Source organism: Salvelinus fontinalis, chromosome 22, assembly GCF_029448725.1.
Source record: "Salvelinus fontinalis isolate EN_2023a chromosome 22, ASM2944872v1, whole genome shotgun sequence".
NCBI lineage: Eukaryota > Metazoa > Chordata > Actinopteri > Salmoniformes > Salmonidae > Salvelinus > Salvelinus fontinalis.
This window is the reverse complement of record NC_074686.1, coordinates 599752-620127: the sequence shown is the minus strand read 5'-3', so window position 1 is coordinate 620127 and position 20376 is coordinate 599752. Positions and strand designations below refer to the sequence as shown.

General features: G+C 43.0%; 1 protein-coding gene across 2 annotated transcripts; it reads left to right on the top strand.

The window, feature by feature from the left end:
• Positions 1 to 4438: 4438 nt before the first annotated feature.
• ndufv1 (NADH:ubiquinone oxidoreductase core subunit V1) lies at positions 4439 to 18976 on the top strand. 2 transcript variants are annotated; one of them, XM_055875831.1, is made up of 11 exons: positions 4439 to 4543; positions 5407 to 5525; positions 5638 to 5720; positions 5934 to 6104; positions 6334 to 6517; positions 6968 to 7157; positions 7366 to 7578; positions 7951 to 8117; positions 8372 to 8453; positions 8593 to 8738; positions 18789 to 18976. In XM_055875831.1, exons 2-11 carry the CDS (start codon positions 5415 to 5417, stop codon positions 18864 to 18866), a joined length of 1425 nt encoding a protein of 474 aa, XP_055731806.1. In that variant the 5' UTR covers positions 4439 to 4543; positions 5407 to 5414; the 3' UTR covers positions 18867 to 18976. The 2 variants fall into 2 exon arrangements, with proteins under 2 accessions (XP_055731806.1, XP_055731805.1); XM_055875830.1 differs by having other exon boundaries at positions 4468 to 4576.
• The last annotated feature ends 1400 nt before the right edge of the window (positions 18977 to 20376 follow it).

Genomic DNA, 20376 nt, shown 5'->3' with positions numbered 1-20376 from the left:
GTCTTGCCGAGGTTCAGCTTGAGGTGGTGATCCGTCATCCACACTGATATGTCTGCCAGACATGCAGAGATGCGATTCGCCACCTGGTTATCAGAAGGGGGAAAGGAGAAGATTAATTGTGTGTCGTCTGCATAGCAATGATAGGAGAGACCATGTGAGGTTATGACAGAGCCAAGTGACTTGGTGTATAGCGAGAATAGGAGAGGGCCTAGAACAGAGCCCTGGGGGACACCAGTGGTGAGAGCGCGTGGTGAGGAGACAGATTCTCGCCACGCCACCTGGTAGGAGCGACCTGTCAGGTAGGACGCAATCCAAGCGTGGGCCGCGCCGGAGATGCCCAACTCGGAGAGGGTGGAGAGGAGGATCTGATGGTTCACAGTATCGAAGGCAGCCGATAGGTCTAGAAGGATGAGAGCAGAGGAGAGAGAGTTAGCTTTAGCAGTGCGGAGCGCCTCCGTGATACAGAGAAGAGCAGTCTCAGTTGAGTGACTAGTCTTGAAACCTGACTGATTTGGATCAAGAAGGTCATTCTGAGAGAGATAGCAGGAGAGCTGGCCAAGGACGGCACGTTCAAGAGTTTTGGAGAGAAAAGAAAGAAGGGATACTGGTCTGTAGTTGTTGACATCGGAGGGATCGAGTGTAGGTTTTTTCAGAAGGGGTGCAACTCTCGCTCTCTTGAAGACGGAAGGGACGTAGCCAGCGGTCAAGGATGAGTTGATGAGCGAGGTGAGGTAAGGTAGAAGGTCTCCGGAAATGGTCTGGAGAAGAGAGGAGGGGATAGGGTCAAGCGGGCAGGTTGTTGGGCGGCCGGCCGTCACAAGACGCGAGATTTCATCTGGAGAGAGAGGGGAGAAAGAGGTCAAAGCACAGGGTTGGGCAGTGTGAGCAGAACCAGCGGTGTCGTTTGACTTAGCAAACGAGGATCGGATGTCGTCGACCTTCTTTTCAAAATGGTTGACGAAGTCGTCTGCAGAGAGGGAGGAGGGGGGGGGGAGGGGGAGGAGGATTCAGGAGGGAGGAGAAGGTGGCAAAGAGCTTCCTAGGGTTAGAGGCAGATGCTTGGAATTTAGAGTGGTAGAAAGTGGCTTTAGCAGCAGAGACAGAAGAGGAAAATGTAGAGAGGAGGGAGTGAAAGGATGCCAGGTCCGCGGGGAGGCGAGTTTTCCTCCATTTCCGCTCGGCTGCCCGGAGCCCTGTTCTGTGAGCTCGCAATGAGTCGTCGAGCCACGGAGCGGGAGGGGAGGACCGAGCCGGCCTGGAGGATAGGGGACATAGAGAGTCAAAGGATGCAGAAAGGGAGGAGAGGAGGGTTGAGGAGGCAGAATCAGGAGATAGGTTGGAGAAGGTTTGGGCAGAGGGAAGAGATGATAGGATGGAAGAGGAGAGAGTAGCGGGGGAGAGAGAGCGGAGGTTGGGACGGCGCGATACCATCCGAGTAGGGGCAGTGTGGGAAGTGTTGGATGAGAGCGAGAGGGAAAAGGATACAAGGTAGTGGTCGGAGACTTGGAGGGGAGTTGCAATGAGGTTAGTGGAAGAACAGCATCTAGTAAAGATGAGGTCAAGCGTATTGCCTGCCTTGTGAGTAGGGGGGGAAGGTGAGAGGGTGAGGTCAAAAGAGGAGAGGAGTGGAAAGAAGGAGGCAGAGAGGAATGAGTCGAAGGTAGACATGGGGAGGTTAAAGTCACCCAGAACTGTGAGAGGTGAGCCGTCCTCAGGAAAGGAGCTTATCAAGGCCTCAAGCTCATTGATGAACTCTCCAAGGGAACCTGGAGGGCGATAAATGATAAGGATGTTAAGCTTGAAAGGGCTGGTAACTGTGACAGCATGGAATTCAAAGGAGGCGATAGACAGATGGGTAAGGGGAGAAAGAGAGAATGACCACTTGGGAGAGATGAGGATCCCGGTGCCACCACCCCGCTGACCAGAAGGTCTCGGGGTGTGCGAGAACACGTGGGCAGACGAAGAGAGAGCAGTAGGAGTAGCAGTGTTATCTGTGGTGAGCCATGTTTCCGTCAGTGCCAGGAAGTCGAGGGACTGGAGGGACGCATAGGCTGAGATGAGCTCTGCCTTGTTGGCCGCAGATCGGCAGTTCCAGAGGCTACCGGAGACCTGGAACTCCACGTGGGTCGTGCGGGCTGGGACCACCAGGTTAGGGTGGGCGCGGCCACGCGGTGTGAAGCGTTTGTATGGTCTGTGCAGAGAGGAGAGAACAGGGATAGACAGACACATGGTTGACAGGCTACAGAAGAGGCTACGCTAATGCAAAGGAGATTAGAATGACAAGTGGGCTACACGTCTCGAATGTTCAGAAAGTTAAGCTTACGTTGCAAAAATAAAATAAAATACAAGATCTTATTGACTAAAATGATATAGTACTGCTGGCTGGTGAAGTAGCCTGGCTAGCAGTGGCTACGTTGTTGAAAGTGAAGCTGGCTAGGTAACCTCGACAATTTCACTAAATTTCTCTAAACTACACAATTATCATGGATACAAGGACAGCAAAGACAACTAGCTAACACTACGCTAATCAAGTCGTTCCGTTGTAATGTAAGTTTCTACAGTGCTGCTATTCCGTAGAAGTTGGCTAGCTAGCAGTGTTGGCTAGGTAGGCGAAAAATAGCTGGCTAGCTAACCGATAATTACTCAAAGCTACACAATTATCTTAGATACAAAGATAGCAAAGAAAACTATGTAGCTAGCTAACACTACACAAGTCAAGTCGTTCCGTTGTAATGTAATCGTTTCTACAGTGCTGCTAATCGGTGGCTAGCTGGCTAGCTATCAGGGTTGACTACGTTACGTTACGTTAGGGCGAGAATACCTGGCTAGCGAACCTCAGCGAACCTTCATAACTACACAATTATCACCGATTCAAAGACGGCTATGTAGCCAGCTAAGTAGCTAGCTAAGATCGAACAAATACAAATCAAAGATAGCAAAGACAACTGTGTAGTCAGCCAACACTACACTGATCAAGTCGTTCCGTTGTGATGCACTCGTTTCTACAATGCTGCTATTCGGTGGCAAGCTGGCTAGCTAGCAGTGTTGGCTACGTTGCGTTACGTTAGGGCGAAAATAGCTGGCTGGCGAACCTCAATAACTACACAATTATGTTTGATGCAAAGACGGCTATGTAGCTAGCTAAGATCAAACAAACCAAACCGTTGTACTGTAATGAAAATGAAAATCAGACCGTTGTACTATAATGAAATGTAATGAAAAGTTATACTACTATTCGGTAGACGGTGGACGTTTGCTAGCTGCTGGGCAGATAGCAGTGTGGACTACGATAGACGACGGAATACGATAATTACGCAATTATCTTTTATACACAGACGGCTAAGTAGCTAGCTAAGTAGCTAGCTAAGAAGAAATTGCTAAGGTTAGACAAATTAAACCGTTGTACTATAATGAAATGTAATGAAAAGTTATACTACCTGCAGAGCGAATGCAAATGCGACCGCTCGCTCCAAACCGGATGTCGACCATGTATGTCAGGAGAAGTGCAGTATTATCATGTATGAGCTTTTGTACCAAATACATTACGTTGTTACAGGTGTCAAGCTTATGGGCATGTGGCAGCAGTGTGTAGGAGGGAGGTTCCTAGGTGTGAGAAGTGTGCAGAAGGGCATGAGACAATGGAATGTGTAGCATTGGGGAAAGTAGTGGAATGTGTTAATTGTAGGGGTGCCCATGGCAGCTGGGGATCAGAAATGTCCCGTGCGAGAGAGACAGGTTGAGGTTTCCAGGGTTAGAGTAGTGCAGAAGTTGTCATATGCTGAGGCAGTGAAGAAAGTAGAGGAAGATGGGTCAAGGGGGAGGGATTCTGAGAGGAGTGGTGTGAGCAGTAGATCTGTCCCAGTACAGAGGGATAGGCCATCAAGTGATATGTGTTTCTGTAAGATTGGATTTTTAGCATTTATAGTTATGGTTATCAATTGTATTGCAGGGATGGAATGTAAGTCGCAGAACATTTAAGTTGTGGTGGCAGTTGCAGAGAGGTATTTGGGTGTACGAGATTTGACATCAAGAGTTACAGGGTGTGTTAAGTGGTGATGTCCCATCCTTTCCTTGGGGCGGCAGGTAGCCTAGTGGTTAGAGTGTTGGGCCAGTAACTGAAAAGTTGCTAGATCGAATCCCTGAGCTGACAAGGTAAAAATCTGGTGTTCTACACCTGAACAAGGCAGTTAACCCACTGTTCCTAGGCTATAATTGTAAAAATAATTTGTTCTTAACCGACTTGCCTGGTTAAATTTAAAACAAATCGAATTCGGGATGATGAGGTAGGAATAAATGCATTTAATTAGTGGAGTAGGGTGGTGTTAATTTTGTTTTATATATAATTTTGAAATTAGTGAGCGTAGTGTTAGAGGGTAGTGGTATTTATTTGTTACATTTTATCTATCAAGCGAAGTGTACGGGAGTTGTACTCCAGTCTAGTAGGTGGCGGTAATGCAATAAATGGGATGCCTCATAGAAACCTCATAGAAGACGAAGAAGAACGTCATTTTGTAACACAGGTTCGGGGGGACACAACACCAAGGTACGAAGAACCACGTTAGCAGGAAAAACATTGGTAATTTTGTTATTTTCATAGCTACATTAATATATCATGCTAAACGTAACAAAAATAATACGATTATTATGAGACTTGGAGCAGTTTTATGCATCAGAAGTTGATTGTCGTAGCCTGTTTAGCATGCTAGCTAGCTACTGTAACGTTAGCTATCACAAAGTGGAGGTCATGGTGGGACGTTTGCAGGTCCTGCTAGTTCTGTGCCAGGGGAAATGTGTTTGGCTTTTAGCTAGATATTTGACGATTTCTCCTTATACACCTTTGAACATTAGGCCCGTGAAAGGTTACAATTTCAGTGCTATGCATCCTTATCTAACTAACACTTTATACACCTTTGAACATTAGGCCCTTGAAATGTTACAATTTCAGTGCTATGCATCCTTATCTAACTAACACTTTATACACCTTTGAACATTAGGCCCTTGAAATGTTACAATTTCAGTGCTATGCATCCTTATCTAACTAACACCTCTGATTTAGCTAGATAAGTTGGTTAAAGTATTGAGTTGACAATGACAACAGTATTCTTTGTTCAGTGGCGACGAAAAAAAGTTGCCTGACACATAAGAAATAGTTACGCTTCCTTGGCATGGATTTTATGATGGACGTTGATGCCATTCATGTAACGGCGCCTAATGTTTTTGTGTTGTATTTGGGTCGTGTCACATTGCCATTGGGTCTTGTAATGTTGTTGCTTGAGCTTTTGTAATGGGGATGGAACTGAAGCCTGCCCTGGATGTTGACCAATGTATTTAATTGTATTGTGGCTACATTTGAAATGATTTGAACTATCAACTTGTGCACTTGGCTGCATCCTGTCCCGCAATCAGTTATCAGGATGCTGTCCTTGTCCCGGTTGGCTTTGGTCTGTGCTGCGGCTCGGGGCCCAGTTGCTGTCTGTCAAGGCAGAGTGACATCCATCACACGATTCAACAGCACAACTGCTGAGGTATCCTTCCACAAGCTGTGTAAAGTGCAAACTTGACAGTTCCAGACTATTGGTAGCAAATATTCTGTATTGTATTTAGACTATTAGGCCTAACGTTTTGCAATCTCTTTAGGCACCACCAAAGAAGACAACATTTGGACCACTGGCTGACCAGGATAGAATTTTCACCAACCTGTATGGCCGACATGACTGGAGGTGCCGTTACAAACTGTTCTCTATACACAATAACACTCTACACAATGTCAGAAATGCTGGCCTTCTGGGTATGAGAGCTTGGACCAGCATTCTTCATCGGTACAATTATATAACATTCCATGCGTATAACTTAATCATACAGTAATATGCTAATGTAATAGTATTCTTAGGAATTAGGTGTCATATTATTACTCTCTCCCTATGTCGTTCCAGGCTAAAGGGAGCTCAAAGTCGTGGTGACTGGTACAAGACCAAGGAGATCCTGCTGAAGGGAGTGGACTGGATCCTCAACGAGATCAAAGTTTCAGGGCTGCGGGGGAGAGGTGGAGCAGGGTTCCCCACCGGCATGAAGTGGGGCTTCATGAACAAGCCCAGTGATGGCAGGTCAGTGGTACTGCCTGTGATGCTCCGTTGTGACGTTTCCCCTAGGTACTGATCTAGGATCAGCTTTCCCTCCCCAATACTAACCTTAACCATTAGTGGGGTGAATGCTAAGCTTACCCAAAATCAGAATCCAGGGGCAACTTTACCCTAAACCCCCATTTGACACTGTGCCAACTTTGACCTGAGAAAGGAATCTAAAACTCCTATCCCCCCTTCATCTGATCCTTAGACCAAAGTACCTGGTGGTGAATGCTGATGAAGGAGAGCCTGGCACCTGTAAGGACAGGGAGATCATGCGTAACGACCCCCATAAGCTGGTGGAGGGCTGCCTGGTGGCCGGGAGGGCCATGGGAGCCCGCGCTGCCTATATTTACATCAGGGGAGAGTTCTACAATGAGTCCTCCAACCTGCAGGTGAGAGTGTGGACTGCATGAAAAGGGAAAACAAGTTCATAACTACAATGGTTTAGAGGTTGATCTCTAGACAGTTAAGAGTCCTACTCATTGTAGGACTCTTCTTAGATGTGGCACACTTTTTCACCTTTTCCAATGTTCCTAGTACGTTCAACACATATATGGTTCCTTTTAAGGTAATTGATTTTGAATGACTTTCGTTGACGTCTTCTTTGATCTTGGCCATCTTGACCCGGCACAGCCAGAAGAGGACTGGCCACCCCTCATAGCCTGGTTCCTCTCTAGGTTTCTCCCTAGGTTCTGGCCTTTCTAGGGAGGTTTTCCTAGCCACCGTGCTTCTACACCTGCTTTGCTTGCGGTTTGGAGTTTTAGTCTGGGTTTCTGTAGAGCACTTTGAGATATCAGCTGATGTAAGAATACATTTTGATTTGATGCCGGTTTTGACCTCAGGTGGCCATCAACGAGGCCTATGCAGCTGGTCTGATTGGGAAGAACTCCTGCGGCTCTGGCTACGACTTTGACGTGTTTGTGATGCGTGGGGCTGGTGCCTACATCTGTGGAGAGGAGACGGCACTCATCGAGTCCCTTGAGGGCAAGCAGGGGAAGCCCCGCCTGAAGCCCCCATTCCCTGCTGACGTTGGTGAGTTTCTGAGGTGGAGAGGAAGATGGAGTCCACCAGAATATGGAACTAATCATAGCATGGCAATGATACATATTTGATGATAATAGGTCAATTTAGAGGTTCAACAGAACACCTTCTACGTCAATACCAGTAACATCCAAATATCCTTTAACTTTTCTTCTAAAAGTTTAGTTCTAAACTGGTTGACCATTTTGTTCCCTCCAAGGTGTGTTTGGTTGCCCAACAACTGTCGCCAACGTGGAAACGGTAGCCGTGGCGCCCACTATTTGTCGCCGTGGCGGCACGTGGTTCCTAGGCTTTGGCAGAGAGAGGAATTCAGGCACAAAGCTCTTCAACATCTCAGGTCATGTCAACACCCCCTGCACAGTGGAGGAGGAGATGTCTGTTCCTCTCAAGGACCTCATCGAGAGACACGCAGGTACGTCCTTACCGTACACCACGTGAGCATTTAAAACTGAGCTGCATCTCTCTTCCCAATGTATAATAACCACCTCACTCACCATTGTTGCTACAGTTAGCAAACATGCCAGTTCAAAGATATCCAATATATGTACTGTATGTTGTCTTAAATTAGTAATAAAGCAATCCAGAGGATTTTAAGATTATCAGGTGCTTTTGTATCAAAGCCCTGAATCAGGTTTCCTAGGAAACACTAATGCCACAACAAACCTTTCTCAGTATTAAGGTACAGTATATATATATTGTACTTGCTCATTAACACACACGTGCAGCCTCAATTCAACTGACCAAAGTGAATCTCTCTCTCTCTCTCTCTCTCTCTCTCTCCCAGGTGGTGTGCGCGGTGGCTGGGACAATCTGTTGTGTGTGATCCCTGGAGGCTCTTCCACACCCCTCATCCCCCGTTCAGTGTGTGACACCGTGCTGATGGACTTTGACGGCCTGGTCCAGGCTCAGACTGGCCTCGGCACTGCCGCTCTCATCGTCATGGACAAATCTGTAAACTCTCATCCACACTGGTTTCCCAGACAGTGTTCAAGCCTTGTCCTGGAATAAGAAACACTTTTAATGGAAAATCTCCATTGAAAATGATATTTTGGACAGGTGTAGGGTTAATCTGTGTCTGGGAAACCAGCCCTGTATGTATAAGTAACAGTATAACACTGATGAGAAAGTGGTTCTTACAACTAGGATAATTGAAATTTGATCTGACACATTGAGATATGTTGTTGAGAGATGTACTCTCATTGCAGACTGACGTCATCAGAGCCATCGCCCGCTTGATTGAGTTCTACAAACACGAGAGCTGTGGCCAGTGCACCCCCTGCAGGGAGGGTAAGGAAGGCTACTTAACTATTTTGATCCAAACGTTGTGCCTTTTAAAGACTGCTACAAGTCTGTTTGTCTCTCTCTTTCTACCCTATTCCCATATTTATCTTACTTATTCTCTCCATCTCTGTTGTCCTCTGTGAAGGAGTGGACTGGATGAACAAGATGATGTGGCGCTTTGTGAAGGGTGATGCGCGGGCGGCTGAGATTGACATGATCTGGGAAATCAGCAAGCAGATTGAGGGGCACACCATCTGTGCCCTGGGTGATGGAGCCGCGTGGCCCGTACAGGTAAATACAGGAGATACTGTATACAAAGTGCATTCAGAAAATATTCAGACCCCTTTTTCCACAGCCTTATTCTAAAATAAATTAAATGGTTTTCCCCCCCCTCAATCTACACACAATACCCCATAATGAAAGCAATAACAGGTTTTGAAATTTTTGCGAATGTATAAAATAAAAAAAACTGAAATCACATTTACATAAGTATTCAGACCCTTTACTCAGTACTTTGTTGAAGCACCTTTGGTAGCGATTACAGACTCAAGTCTTCTTGGGTATGACACTACAAGCTTGGCACACCTGTATTTGGGGAGTTTCTCCTATTCTCTGCAGATCCTCTCAAGCTCTGTCAGGTTGGATGGAGAGCATTGCTGCACAGCTATTTTCAGGTCTCTCCAGAGATGCTTGATCGGGTTCAAGTCCGGGCTCTGGCTGGGCCACTCAAGGACATTCAGAGACTTGTCCCGAAGCCACTCCTGGGTTAGAGGTCGACCGATTATGATTTTGCAACACCGATACCGATTGTTGGAGGACCAAAAAAAGCCGATACCGATTAACTTCTTCTGGCTGCAAGCCCGAGGCCGCCCACAATATGACAACAGCCACTTCAAGTGCAGGGCGCGAAATTCAAAATATATTTTTTAGAAATATTTAACTTTCACACATTAACAAGTCCAATACAGCAAATGGAAGGTACACATCTTGTGAATCCAGCCAACATGTCCGATTTTTAAATTGTTTTACAGAGAAAACAGAACGTATATTTGTTAGCTCACCACCAAATACAAAAAAGGACAGACATTTTTCACAGCACAGGTAGCATTCACAAAACCAACCTAACTAACCAAGAACCAACCGAACTAACCAAGAAACAACTTCATCAGATGACAGTCTTATAACATGTTATTCAATAAATCTTATGTTTTGTTCGAAAAATGTGCATATTTCAGGTATAAATCATAGTTTACATTGCAGCTACAATCAGAAATTGCACCGAAAGCAGACAGAATAATTACAGACACCAACGCCAAATACCTAAATACTCATCATAAAACATTTCTGAAAAATACATAGTGTACAGCAAATGAAAGACAGGTATCTTGTGATTCCAGACAATATTTCCGATTTATTAAGTGTTTTACAGCGAAAACACAATATAGCGTTATATTAGCTTACCACAATAGCCAGAAACACAAGCCATTCCCCAGCAGTAAAAGTTAGCGATCGTGACAAACCAGTAAAAGATATATAATTTTTGACTAACCTTGATATTCTTCATCAGATGACAGTCCTATAACATCAGGTTATACATACACTTATGCTTTGTTCGAAAATGTGCATATTTAGAGCTGAAATCAGTGGTTACACATTGTGCTAAGGTAGCATATTTTTCCCACAACGTCCGGATATTTTTCTGACACTTTTTCTGACACACATATTCTGACCAAATAACTATTCATAAACATAACAAAAAAATACATGTTGTATAGGAAATGATAGATCCATTAGTTCTTAATGCAATCGCCGTGTTAGAATTCTAAAAATAACTTCATTACGACATACAGCTTCGGTATAGCTAGAGTACCCAAAAGCTGGGCCCCGACGACTAGTTCACATGTACGACAGATATATGAAATAGCATCATAAAATGTTTCCTACTTTTGCTGATCTTGCATCAGAATGTTGTACAAGGGGTCCTTTGTCAAGAACAATCGTTGTTTGGATTTAGAACGGCCTCTTTCCCTCTCGATTTAGCAAGCACACTAGCCAAGTGGCGCGAATCTCTCCATGTCAACAAACGGAAGAGAACGGAACACAGCAAAACTCCCGAAAAAATTTCAATAATCTGATTAAACTATATTGAAAAAACATACTTTACGATGATATGGTCACATGTATCAAATAAAATCAAAGCCGGAGATAGTAGTCGCCTATAACGAAAGCTTTTCATAAGGCAAATCCAGGTCCCTCCTCGCGCCTTCCTGAAAACAGGAAATGGGTGACACGTCATTCCAAGAGCTGTTATTCCACTTCAGACCAAGATAAACACCCCATTTCTTCTCTCACCGCCTCTTGACATCCAGGGGAAGGTGTATGACGTGCATGTATACTAATACGTATCATGCCCATTTATAGGCAGGACCTAGAAGAGAGCATAGTTTTCAGACTTTCCACTTCCTGGTCAGGAAGTTTGTGCCAAATGAGTTCTGTTTTACTCACAGATATAATTCAAACGGTTTTAGAAACTAGAGAGTGTTTTCTATCCAATAGTAATAATAATATGCATATTGTACGAGCAAGAATTGAGTACGAGGCCGTTTGCAATGGGCACCTTTTATCTGGCTACTCAATACTGCCCCTGCAGCCAAAACAGGTTAATCGGCCGTTTAATTTTTTAAATAATTTTAATTTATTTATTTGTAATAATGACAATTACAACAATACTGAATGAACACTTATTTTAACTTAATATAATACATCAATAATATCAATTTAGCCTCAAATAAATAATGAAACATGTTCAATTTGGTTTAAATAATGCAAAAACAAAGTGTTGGAGAAGAAAGTAAAAGTGCAATATGTGCCATGTAAAAAAGCTAACGATTAAGTTCCTTGCTCAGAACATGAGAACATATGAAACCTGGTGGTTCCGTTTAACATGAGTCTTCAATATTCCCAGGTAAGAATTTTTAGGTTGTAGTTATTATAGGACTATTTCTCTATATATGATTTGTATTTCATATACCTTTGACTATTGGATGTTCTTATAGGCACTTTAGTATGGCCAGTGTAACAGTATAGCTTCCGTCCCTCTCCTCGCTCCTACCTGGGCTCGAACCAGGAATACATCGCAACAGCCACCCTCGAAGCAGCGTTACCCATGCAGAGCAAGGGGAACAACCACTCCAAGTCTCAGAGCGAGTGACGTTTGAAACACTATTAGCGCACACCCCGCTAACTAGCTAGCCATTTCACATCAGTTACACCAGCCTAATCTCGGGAGTTGGTAGGCTTGAAGTCATAAACAGCGCAATGCTTGAAGAATTGCGAAGAGCTGGTTTGAATGAATGCTTACGAGCATGCTGCTGCCTACCATCGCTCAGTCAGACTGCACTATCAAATATCAACTCATAGATTTAATTATAACATAATAACACACAGAAATACGAGCCTTTTGTCATTAATATGGTAGAATCCGGAAACTATCATTTCGAAAACAAAACGTTTATTCTTTCAGTGAAATACGGAACCGTTCCATATTTTATCTAACGCGTGGCATCACTAAGTCTAAATATTGCTGTTACATTGCACAACCTTCAATGTTATGTCATAATTATGTACAATTCTGGCAAATTAATTACGGCCTTTGTTAGGAATAAATGGACTTCACACAGTTCGCAATGAGCCAGGCGGCCCAAACTGCTGCATATACCCTGACTGCTTGCACGGAACGCAAGAGAAGTGACACAATTTCCCTAGTTATAAGAAATTCATGTTAGCAGGCAATATTTAAAAATATATATATATACACTGCTCAAAAAAAATAAAAGGAACACTAAAATAACACATCCTAGATCTGAATGAATTAAATATTCTTATTAAATACTTTTTTCTTTACATAGTTGAATGTGCTGACTACAAAATCACACAAATTATCAATGGAAATCAAATTTATCAACCCATGGAGGTCTGGATTTGGAGTCATACTCAAAATTAAAGTGGAAAACCACACTACAGGCTGATCCAACTTTGATGTAATGTCCTTAAAACAAGCCAAAATGAGGCTCAGTAGTGTGTGTGGCCTCCACGTGCCTGTATGACCTCCCTACAACGCCTGGGCATGCTCCTGATGAGGTGGCGGATGGTCTCCTGAGGGATCTCCTCCCAGACCTGGACTAAAGCATCCTCCAACTCCTGGACAGTCTGTGGTGCAACGTGGCGTTGGTGGATGGAGCGAGACATGTTGTCCCAGATGTGCTCAATTGGATTCAGGTCTGGGGAACGGGCGGGCCAGTCCATAGCATCAATGCCTTCCTCTTGCAGGAACTGCTGACACACTCCAGCCACATGAGGTCTAGCATTGTCTTGCATTAGAAAGAACCCAGGGCCAACCGCACCAGCATATGGTCTCACAAGGGGTCTGAGGATCTCATTTCGGTACCTAATGGCAGTCAGGCTACCTCTGGCGAGCACATGGAGGGCTGTGCGGTCCCCCAAAGAAATGCCACCCCACACCATGACTGACCCACCGCCAAACCGGTCATGCTGGAGGATGTTGCAGGCAGCAGAACGTTCTCCACGGCGTCGTCTGTCACGTGCGTGTGAACCTGCTTTCATCTGTGAAGAGCACAGGGCGCCAGTGGCGAATTTGCCAATCTTGGTGTTCTCTGGCAAATACCAAACGTCCTGCACGGTGTTGGGCTGTAAGCACAACCCCCACCTGTGGACGTCGGGCCCTCATACCACCCTCATGGAGTCTGTTTCTGACCGTTTGAGCAAACACATGCACATTTGTGGCCTGCTGGAGGTCATTTTGCAGGGCTCTGGCAGTGCTCCTCCTAATCCTCCTTGCACAAAGGCGGAGGTAGCGGTCCTGCTGCTGGGTTGTTGGCCTCCTCCACGTCTCCTGATGTACTGGCCTGTCTCCTGGTAGCGCCTCCATGCTCTGGACACTACGCTGACAGACACAGCAAACCTCCTTGCCACAGCTCGCATTGATATGCCATCCTGGATGAGCTGCACTACCTGAGCCACTTGTGTGGGTTGTAGACTCCGTCTCATGCTACCACGAGAGTGAAAGCACCGCCAGCATTCAAAAGTGACCAAAACATCAGCCAGGAAGCATAGGAACTGAGTGGTCTGTGGTCACCACCTGCAGAACCACTCCTTTATTGGGGGTGTCAATCAGTGTTGCTTCCTAAGTGGACAGTTTGATTTCACAGAAGTGTGATTGACTTGGAGTTACATTGTGTTGTTTAAGTGTTCCCTTAATTTTTTTGAGCAGTGTATATATCTATATATAACTAAATATGCAGGTTTCAAAATATATACTTGTGTATTGATTTTAAAGAAAGGCATTGATGTTTATGGTTGGGTACATTGGTGCAACGACAGTGCTTTTTTCGCAAATGCGCTTGTTAATTCATCACCCGTTTATCGAAGTAGGCTGTGATTCGATGAGAAATGAACAGGCACCACATCGATTATATGCAACGCAGGACACGCTAGATAAACAAACTAGTAATATCATCAACCATGTGTATTTAACTAGTGATTATGTTAAGATTGATTGTTTTTTATAAGATAAGTTTAATGCTAGCTAGCAACTTACCTTGGCTTCTTGCTGCCCTCGCGTAACAGGTAGTCAGCCTGCCATGCAGGCTCTCGTGGAGTGCAATGTAAGGCAAGTGGTTAGACCGTTGGACTAGTAACCGGAAGGTTGCAAAAATGAATCCCCGAGCTGACAAGGTAAAAATCTGTCATTCTGCCCCTGAACAAGGCAGTTAACCCACCGTTTCTAGCCCGTCATTGAAAATAAGAATGTGTTCTTAAAAATCTGTCGAGGCAGAACGTTCCTAGGCCGTCATTGAAAATAAGAATGTGTTCTTAACTGACTTGCCTAGTTAAATAAAGGTGTATTTAAAAAAAAAATTATAATAATAATAAGAAATAAAAAATATAATAAAAAAATATCGGAAAATCGGCGCCCAAAAATACCGATTTCCGATTGTTATGAAAACTTGAAATCGGCCCCGATTAATCGGAATGGAAATGGAACGGGAGCGAACTCTCATGTGAACGCGCATGGTCAGCTCATGGCTGCTGGCAGACCTCTGACTCATTCCCCTCTCATTCGCCCCCACTTCACAATAGAAGCATCAGACAAGGTTCTAAAGACTGTTGACATCTAGTGGAATCCTTAGGAAGTGCAACATTACCAATATCCCACTGTATCTTCAATAGGAGCTGAGTTAAAAATCGATCAACCTCAGATTTCCCACTTCCTGGTTGGATTTTTTCTCAAGTTTTTGCCTGCCATATGAGTTCTATTATACTAACAGACATCATTCAAACAGTTTTAGAAACTTCAGAGTGTTTTCTATCCAAATCTACTAATAATATGCATATTCTAGCTTTTATGGCTTTGTGGCAGGCCGTTTACTCTGGGCATGCTTTTCATCCGGACGTGAAAATACTGCCGCCTACCCCAAAGAAGTTAATTAGAGCCGATTTCAAGTGTTCATAACAATCGGTAATCGGTATTTTTGGACACCTTTTTTTACACTTTTATTTAACTAGGCAAGTCAGTTAACTTTTTAGGGATAGGGGGCAGCATTTTCACGTTGGATGAATAGCGTGCCCAAATTGAACTGCCTCCTACTCTGTCCCAGTTGCTAATATATGCATATTATTATTACTATTGGATAGAAAACACTCTGAAGTTTCTAAAACTGTTTGAATTATGTCTGTGAGTATAACATAACTCATATGGCAGGCAAACTTCCAAACAGGAAGTGGAAATTCTGAGGCTGGTCGATATTCAACTCATCGCCTGTTCAAATCCCAGTAAGATATGGATCTGTCTGCACTTCCTACGCCTTCCACTAGATGTCAACAGTCTGTAGAACATTGAATGAAGCTTATACTGTGTTGTGGGGCCGGATGAGAGGGGAATGAGTCAGTGGTCTGGCAGATTCCCAGTTCCTGGTCACGCGCATTCCACATGATATCGCCTTGCGTTTCATTACTTCTACAGACACGAAGGAATGCTCCGGTTGTGAACGTTATTGGATATATATAACAACATCCTGAAGATTGGTTCTCTACTTAGTTTGACCAGTTTATTCGACCTGTAATATAACATTTTGAAGTTTTCGGCCGACGTTATGCGGGACTTGCGCGAGCGTTGGATATGTGTACTAAACGCGCTAGCAAAAATAGTTACTTGGACATAAATACCGGACATTATCGAACAAAACAACAATTTATTGTGGAATTAGGATTCCTGGGAGTGCATTCTGATGAAGATCATCAAAGGGAATATTTATGATGTAATTTCGTATTTCTGTTGACTCCAACATGGCGGAGAAATGTTTTTTTATATCTGAGCGCCGTCTCAGATTATTGCATGGTGTGCTTTTTCCGTAATAAAAAAAAAAAAATCTGACACAGCGGTTGTATTAAGAACAAGTGTATCTTTAATTATATGTAAAACATGTATCTTTCAAAGTGTATGATGAGTATTCCTGTTATTAGATGTGGCTCTCTGCAATTTCTCCGGATATTTTGGAGGCATTTCTGAACATGGCGCCAATGTAAACTAAGATTTTTGGAAATAAATATGCACATTATCGAACAAAACATACATGTATTGTGTAACATGATGTCATCTGATGAAGATCATCAAAGGTTAGTGATTAATTTGATCTCTATTTCTGCTTTTTATGACTCCTATCTTTGGCTGGGAAAATGGCTGTGTTTTTTGGACTTGGCGGTGATCTAACGTAATCATATGTTGTGTTTTCGCTGTAAAGCATTTTATTTAATCGGACACGATGGGTAGATTAACAAGATGTTTATCTTTCATTTGCTGTATTGGACTTGTTAATGTGTGAAAGTTACATATTTCAAAAATATTTTTGAATTTCCCGCGCTGCTTTTTCAGCGGAATGTTGGGGGGGGGGGGGGGGGGGGGTTCTGCTAGCGGAATGTGTTAACCTAGAAAGGTTAACCTTGTCAGCTCGGGGGATCCAATCTTGCAACCTTACAGTTAACTAGTCCTACACTGATTACATTGCACTCCACGAGGAGCCTGTCTGTGCCGCGAATGCAGTAAGCTAAGGTAAATTGCTAGCTAGCATTAAAATGATCTTATAAAAAACAATCAATCAATGACTGTCATTGCTCCAATGTGTACTTAACCATAAACATCAATGCCTTTCTTAAAATCAATACACAAGTATATATTTTTAAACATGCATATTTAGCTAAAAGAAATCCAGGTTAGCAGGCAATATTAACCAGGTGAAATTGTGTCATTTCCCTTGCGTTCATTGCACGCAGAGTCAGGGTATTTGCAACAGTTTGGGCCGCCTGGCTCGTTGCGAACTAATTTGCCAGAATTTTACGTAATTATGACATAACATTGAAGGTTGTGCAATGTAACAGGAATATTTAGACTCATGGATGCCACCCGTTAGATAAAATACGGAACGGAATAAACTTTTTGTTTTCGAGGTGATAGTTTCCGGATTAGTCAAAGGTATATGGTTTAAAGATAAATAGTCGACGCGTTATAATTCCTGTAATAACTTGCGGCTGAACTTGAAAAGGGTTCCTTCGTTATTTTACCGTTCATGTCTTCCATAGAGAATGTCTTGATCTACTTCAAATAAGGTCTGTGTTTCGTGCAGGCTTAAACCGCTTCGACGTTTTGATACCCGTGTAAATCTCACTAGGATAAGGTAACGTTTGTCAACATGTTTTCATAAATCCACTCTACAAAAAAAATGATCTTCGCTTATACTTAGCCAATATTGATCAGAGTTACCTTGTCCTATGGATATCTACACAGTTATAAAATTGGCAAGGTGATGTAAGCCTACACGAAACACAGACCTTATTTTAAGTAAATCTAAAAAATATCCTATGGAATAAATGAAGGAACCGCTTTTCAGATTTTGCTAGAAGGTGTCATGGGAATTTTGACTCGCACTTTGGTCGTCAATTCTTACCATGCCCATTATTAAAATAGGATTTCCTGCATATAGAAATGACAGTTTTTGTTTTCAACATTCATCACAGGTAACTTAAACTCTATTTTTATTCAAACAGTTGAGAGTATTTGTCTCCTAAGCAGACTCTTCAGTATCATTGTCACTTCAGAGCTGTGTGTGTGTGTGTGTATTTATGTATTATATTAAGTTAAAATAAGTGTTCATTGTTCATTCAGTATTGTTGCAATTGTCATTATTACAAAAATGTGTGTGTATGATATATATATAAAACATGTTTTTTATTTTTTATAAATTGGCCGATTTAATCGGTATCGGGTTTTTTGTCCTCCAATAATCGGTATCGGTATCGGCATTGAAAAATCATAATCGGTCGACCTCTAGTAGGGATGGTGCCAGGTTTCCTCCAGATGTGACGCTTGGCATTCAGACCAAAGAGTTCAATCTTGGTTTCATCAGACCATAGAATCTTGTTACTCATGGTCTGAGAGGCCTTTAGGTGCCTTTTGGCAAACTCCAAGCGGGATGTCATGTGCCTTTTATTGACGAGTGGCTTCCGTCTGGCCACTTTACCATTAGGCCTGATTAGTGGAGTGCTGCAGAGATGGTTGTACTTCTGAAAGTTTCTCCCATCTCCACAAGTAACACTGGAGCTCTGTCAGCGTGACCATCGGTTTCTTGGTCACCACCCTGACCAAGGCCCTTCTCCACCTATTGCTCTGTTTGGCCCGGTGGCCAGCTCTAGGAAGAGTTTGGTTGTTCCAAACGTCTTCCATTTAAGAATGATGGAGATCACTCTACTTTTGGGGACCTTCAATGCTGCAGAAATGTTTTGGTACCCTTCCCCAGATATGTGCCTCGACACAATCGTGTCTCGGAGCTCTACGTACAATTTCTTCGACCTCATGGCTTGGTTTTTTAATTTAATCATTTTTCGAATAAGGCTGTAACGTAACAATGTGTAAAAAGTCAAGGGGTCTGAATCATTTCTGAATGCACTGTGCATACACTCACTGAGGCTCAACTTGTTATGCCTGATTCACATTAAAGTGACAAGCTAAGCTATACTGGGCTGGCCTGGTTACACAATAATCCCTCATAGTGAAAATATCCAAGCCAGCACAGTATGGTTCGGGTCAGTCCTATAGAGTGAGCCATTAGTGTGTATTGGTGGTAAGTAATGCAGGCACAGTCCATAGAAACCTGTATCTGTCCATAGAGACCGCTATTTAAACAGACTGTATTTGATTTGGAAATAGTGTAGTCAGCTGACTTTCCCTTTTCTTAACTCACTCTCTCCTACTCTTCTTTCTCTCTATAGGGATTAATCAGACACTTCAGGCCTATCATGGAGACCCGAATTGCAGAGTTCCAGCAGAAGGACCAAGCCAGAGCTTAAATCACTCCTTCGTCCCCTTCCTCTACCCTTCATTCACAAATTATTTAAATAAGAATGCATTTTTTTTTTGCCTTTGTCTGAAGTCCCCAATAAATCTGTATGTAACTAAATAGTGCAAATGTTTCTTTTCCCCGTTAACTTTGCTGGCCCCGCGAAATGGAGCTACGCCACTGTTATGACCGCATGGTATATTAAGCACATACAATGCCACAGTATGATTCATAATACCCATAAAACATAGCGGTCAAACAGGGAAATGGTTCCAATAGTTTTTTTCCACCATACATTTTTTTTTAGAAACGCTTAAAATAAGGGTTGTATTTTCTGTAGGCTTACCCTGACGTGACATTTTGATAATTGTGTAAATCGGTTGGGCAAGGTGACATAAATATATTTGGCAGTCCTCTGATTCGAAAATGCTATTTAGCAGTAGAAGTAGACTTCGTACAAGACTACAAATCCCTGCATACTCCGGCAGTCGTTTTCTAGCTACCTTGATCCAAAACAAAAGTTATATTGAATATTTTAATTTACTGTTCCATATTAACTAATGTCTTATTTATCTATTTAGTCTTGTACAGAATACTTTCCTAGTAGCGGTCAGATATTTATAGTGTTCCATGAATACTAGGCTAGGTTTTGTTGCAAAGAAACTATATTGCTACAGTACCAATCAAAAGTTTGGACAGACCTACTCATTTCAGGGTTTTTCTTTATGTTTACTATTTTCTACAGTGTGGAATAACAGTGAAGACATCAAAACTATGAAATTACACATATGACATGTAACCACAAAAGTCTTGAATCAAAATATATTTGAGATTCTTCAAAGTAGCCACCCTTGATGACAGCTTTGCACACTCTTGGCATTCTCTTAACCAGCTTCATGAGGTAGTCACCTGGAATGCATTTCAATTAACAGGTTTGCCTTGTTAAAAGTTAATTTGTGGAATTTCTTTCCTTAATGCGTTTGAACCAATCAGTTGTGTTGTGACAAGGTAGGGGTGGTATACAGAAGATGGCCCTATTTGGTAAAAGAACAAGTCCATATTATGGCAAGAACAGCTCAAATAAGCAAAGAGAATTGACAGTCCATCATTACTTTAAGACTTGAAGGTCAGTCAATGTGTAAAATTTCAAGAACTTTTAAAGTTTCTTCAAGTGCAGTTGCAAAAACCAAGCGCTATGATGGAACTGGGTCTTATGAGGACCGCCACAGGAAAGGAAGACCCAGAGTTACCTCTGCTGCAAAGGATAATATTTTTGCAGGAATCTCCTTGTGAATGATTTTGCCGAAGATTGTATCTCCGCTGGGCTGGGCAACCTGCTTTTGCTATCTCGGATTGCAGCCCAAATAAATGCTTCAAAGAGATCAAGTAACAGACATCTCAACATCAACTGTTTAGAGGAGACAGTGAATCAGTCCTTTGTGGTTGAATTGCTGTGAAGAAACCACTACTAAAGGACACCAATAAGAAGAAAATACTTGCGTGGGCAAAGAAATATGAGC

Excerpts from the sequence above, each read along its gene's own strand:
- ndufv1 (XM_055875831.1), top strand. The coding sequence starts at position 5,415 with ATGCTGTCCTTGTCCCGGTTGGCTTTGGTCTGTGCTGCGGCTCGGGGC. Across the intron at positions 5,721-5,933 it reads TATGGCCGACATGACTGGAG|GCTAAAGGGAGCTCAAAGTC; the intron begins GTGCCGTTACAA and ends ATGTCGTTCCAG. Across the intron at positions 8,118-8,371 it reads TCATCGTCATGGACAAATCT|ACTGACGTCATCAGAGCCAT; the intron begins GTAAACTCTCAT and ends CTCTCATTGCAG.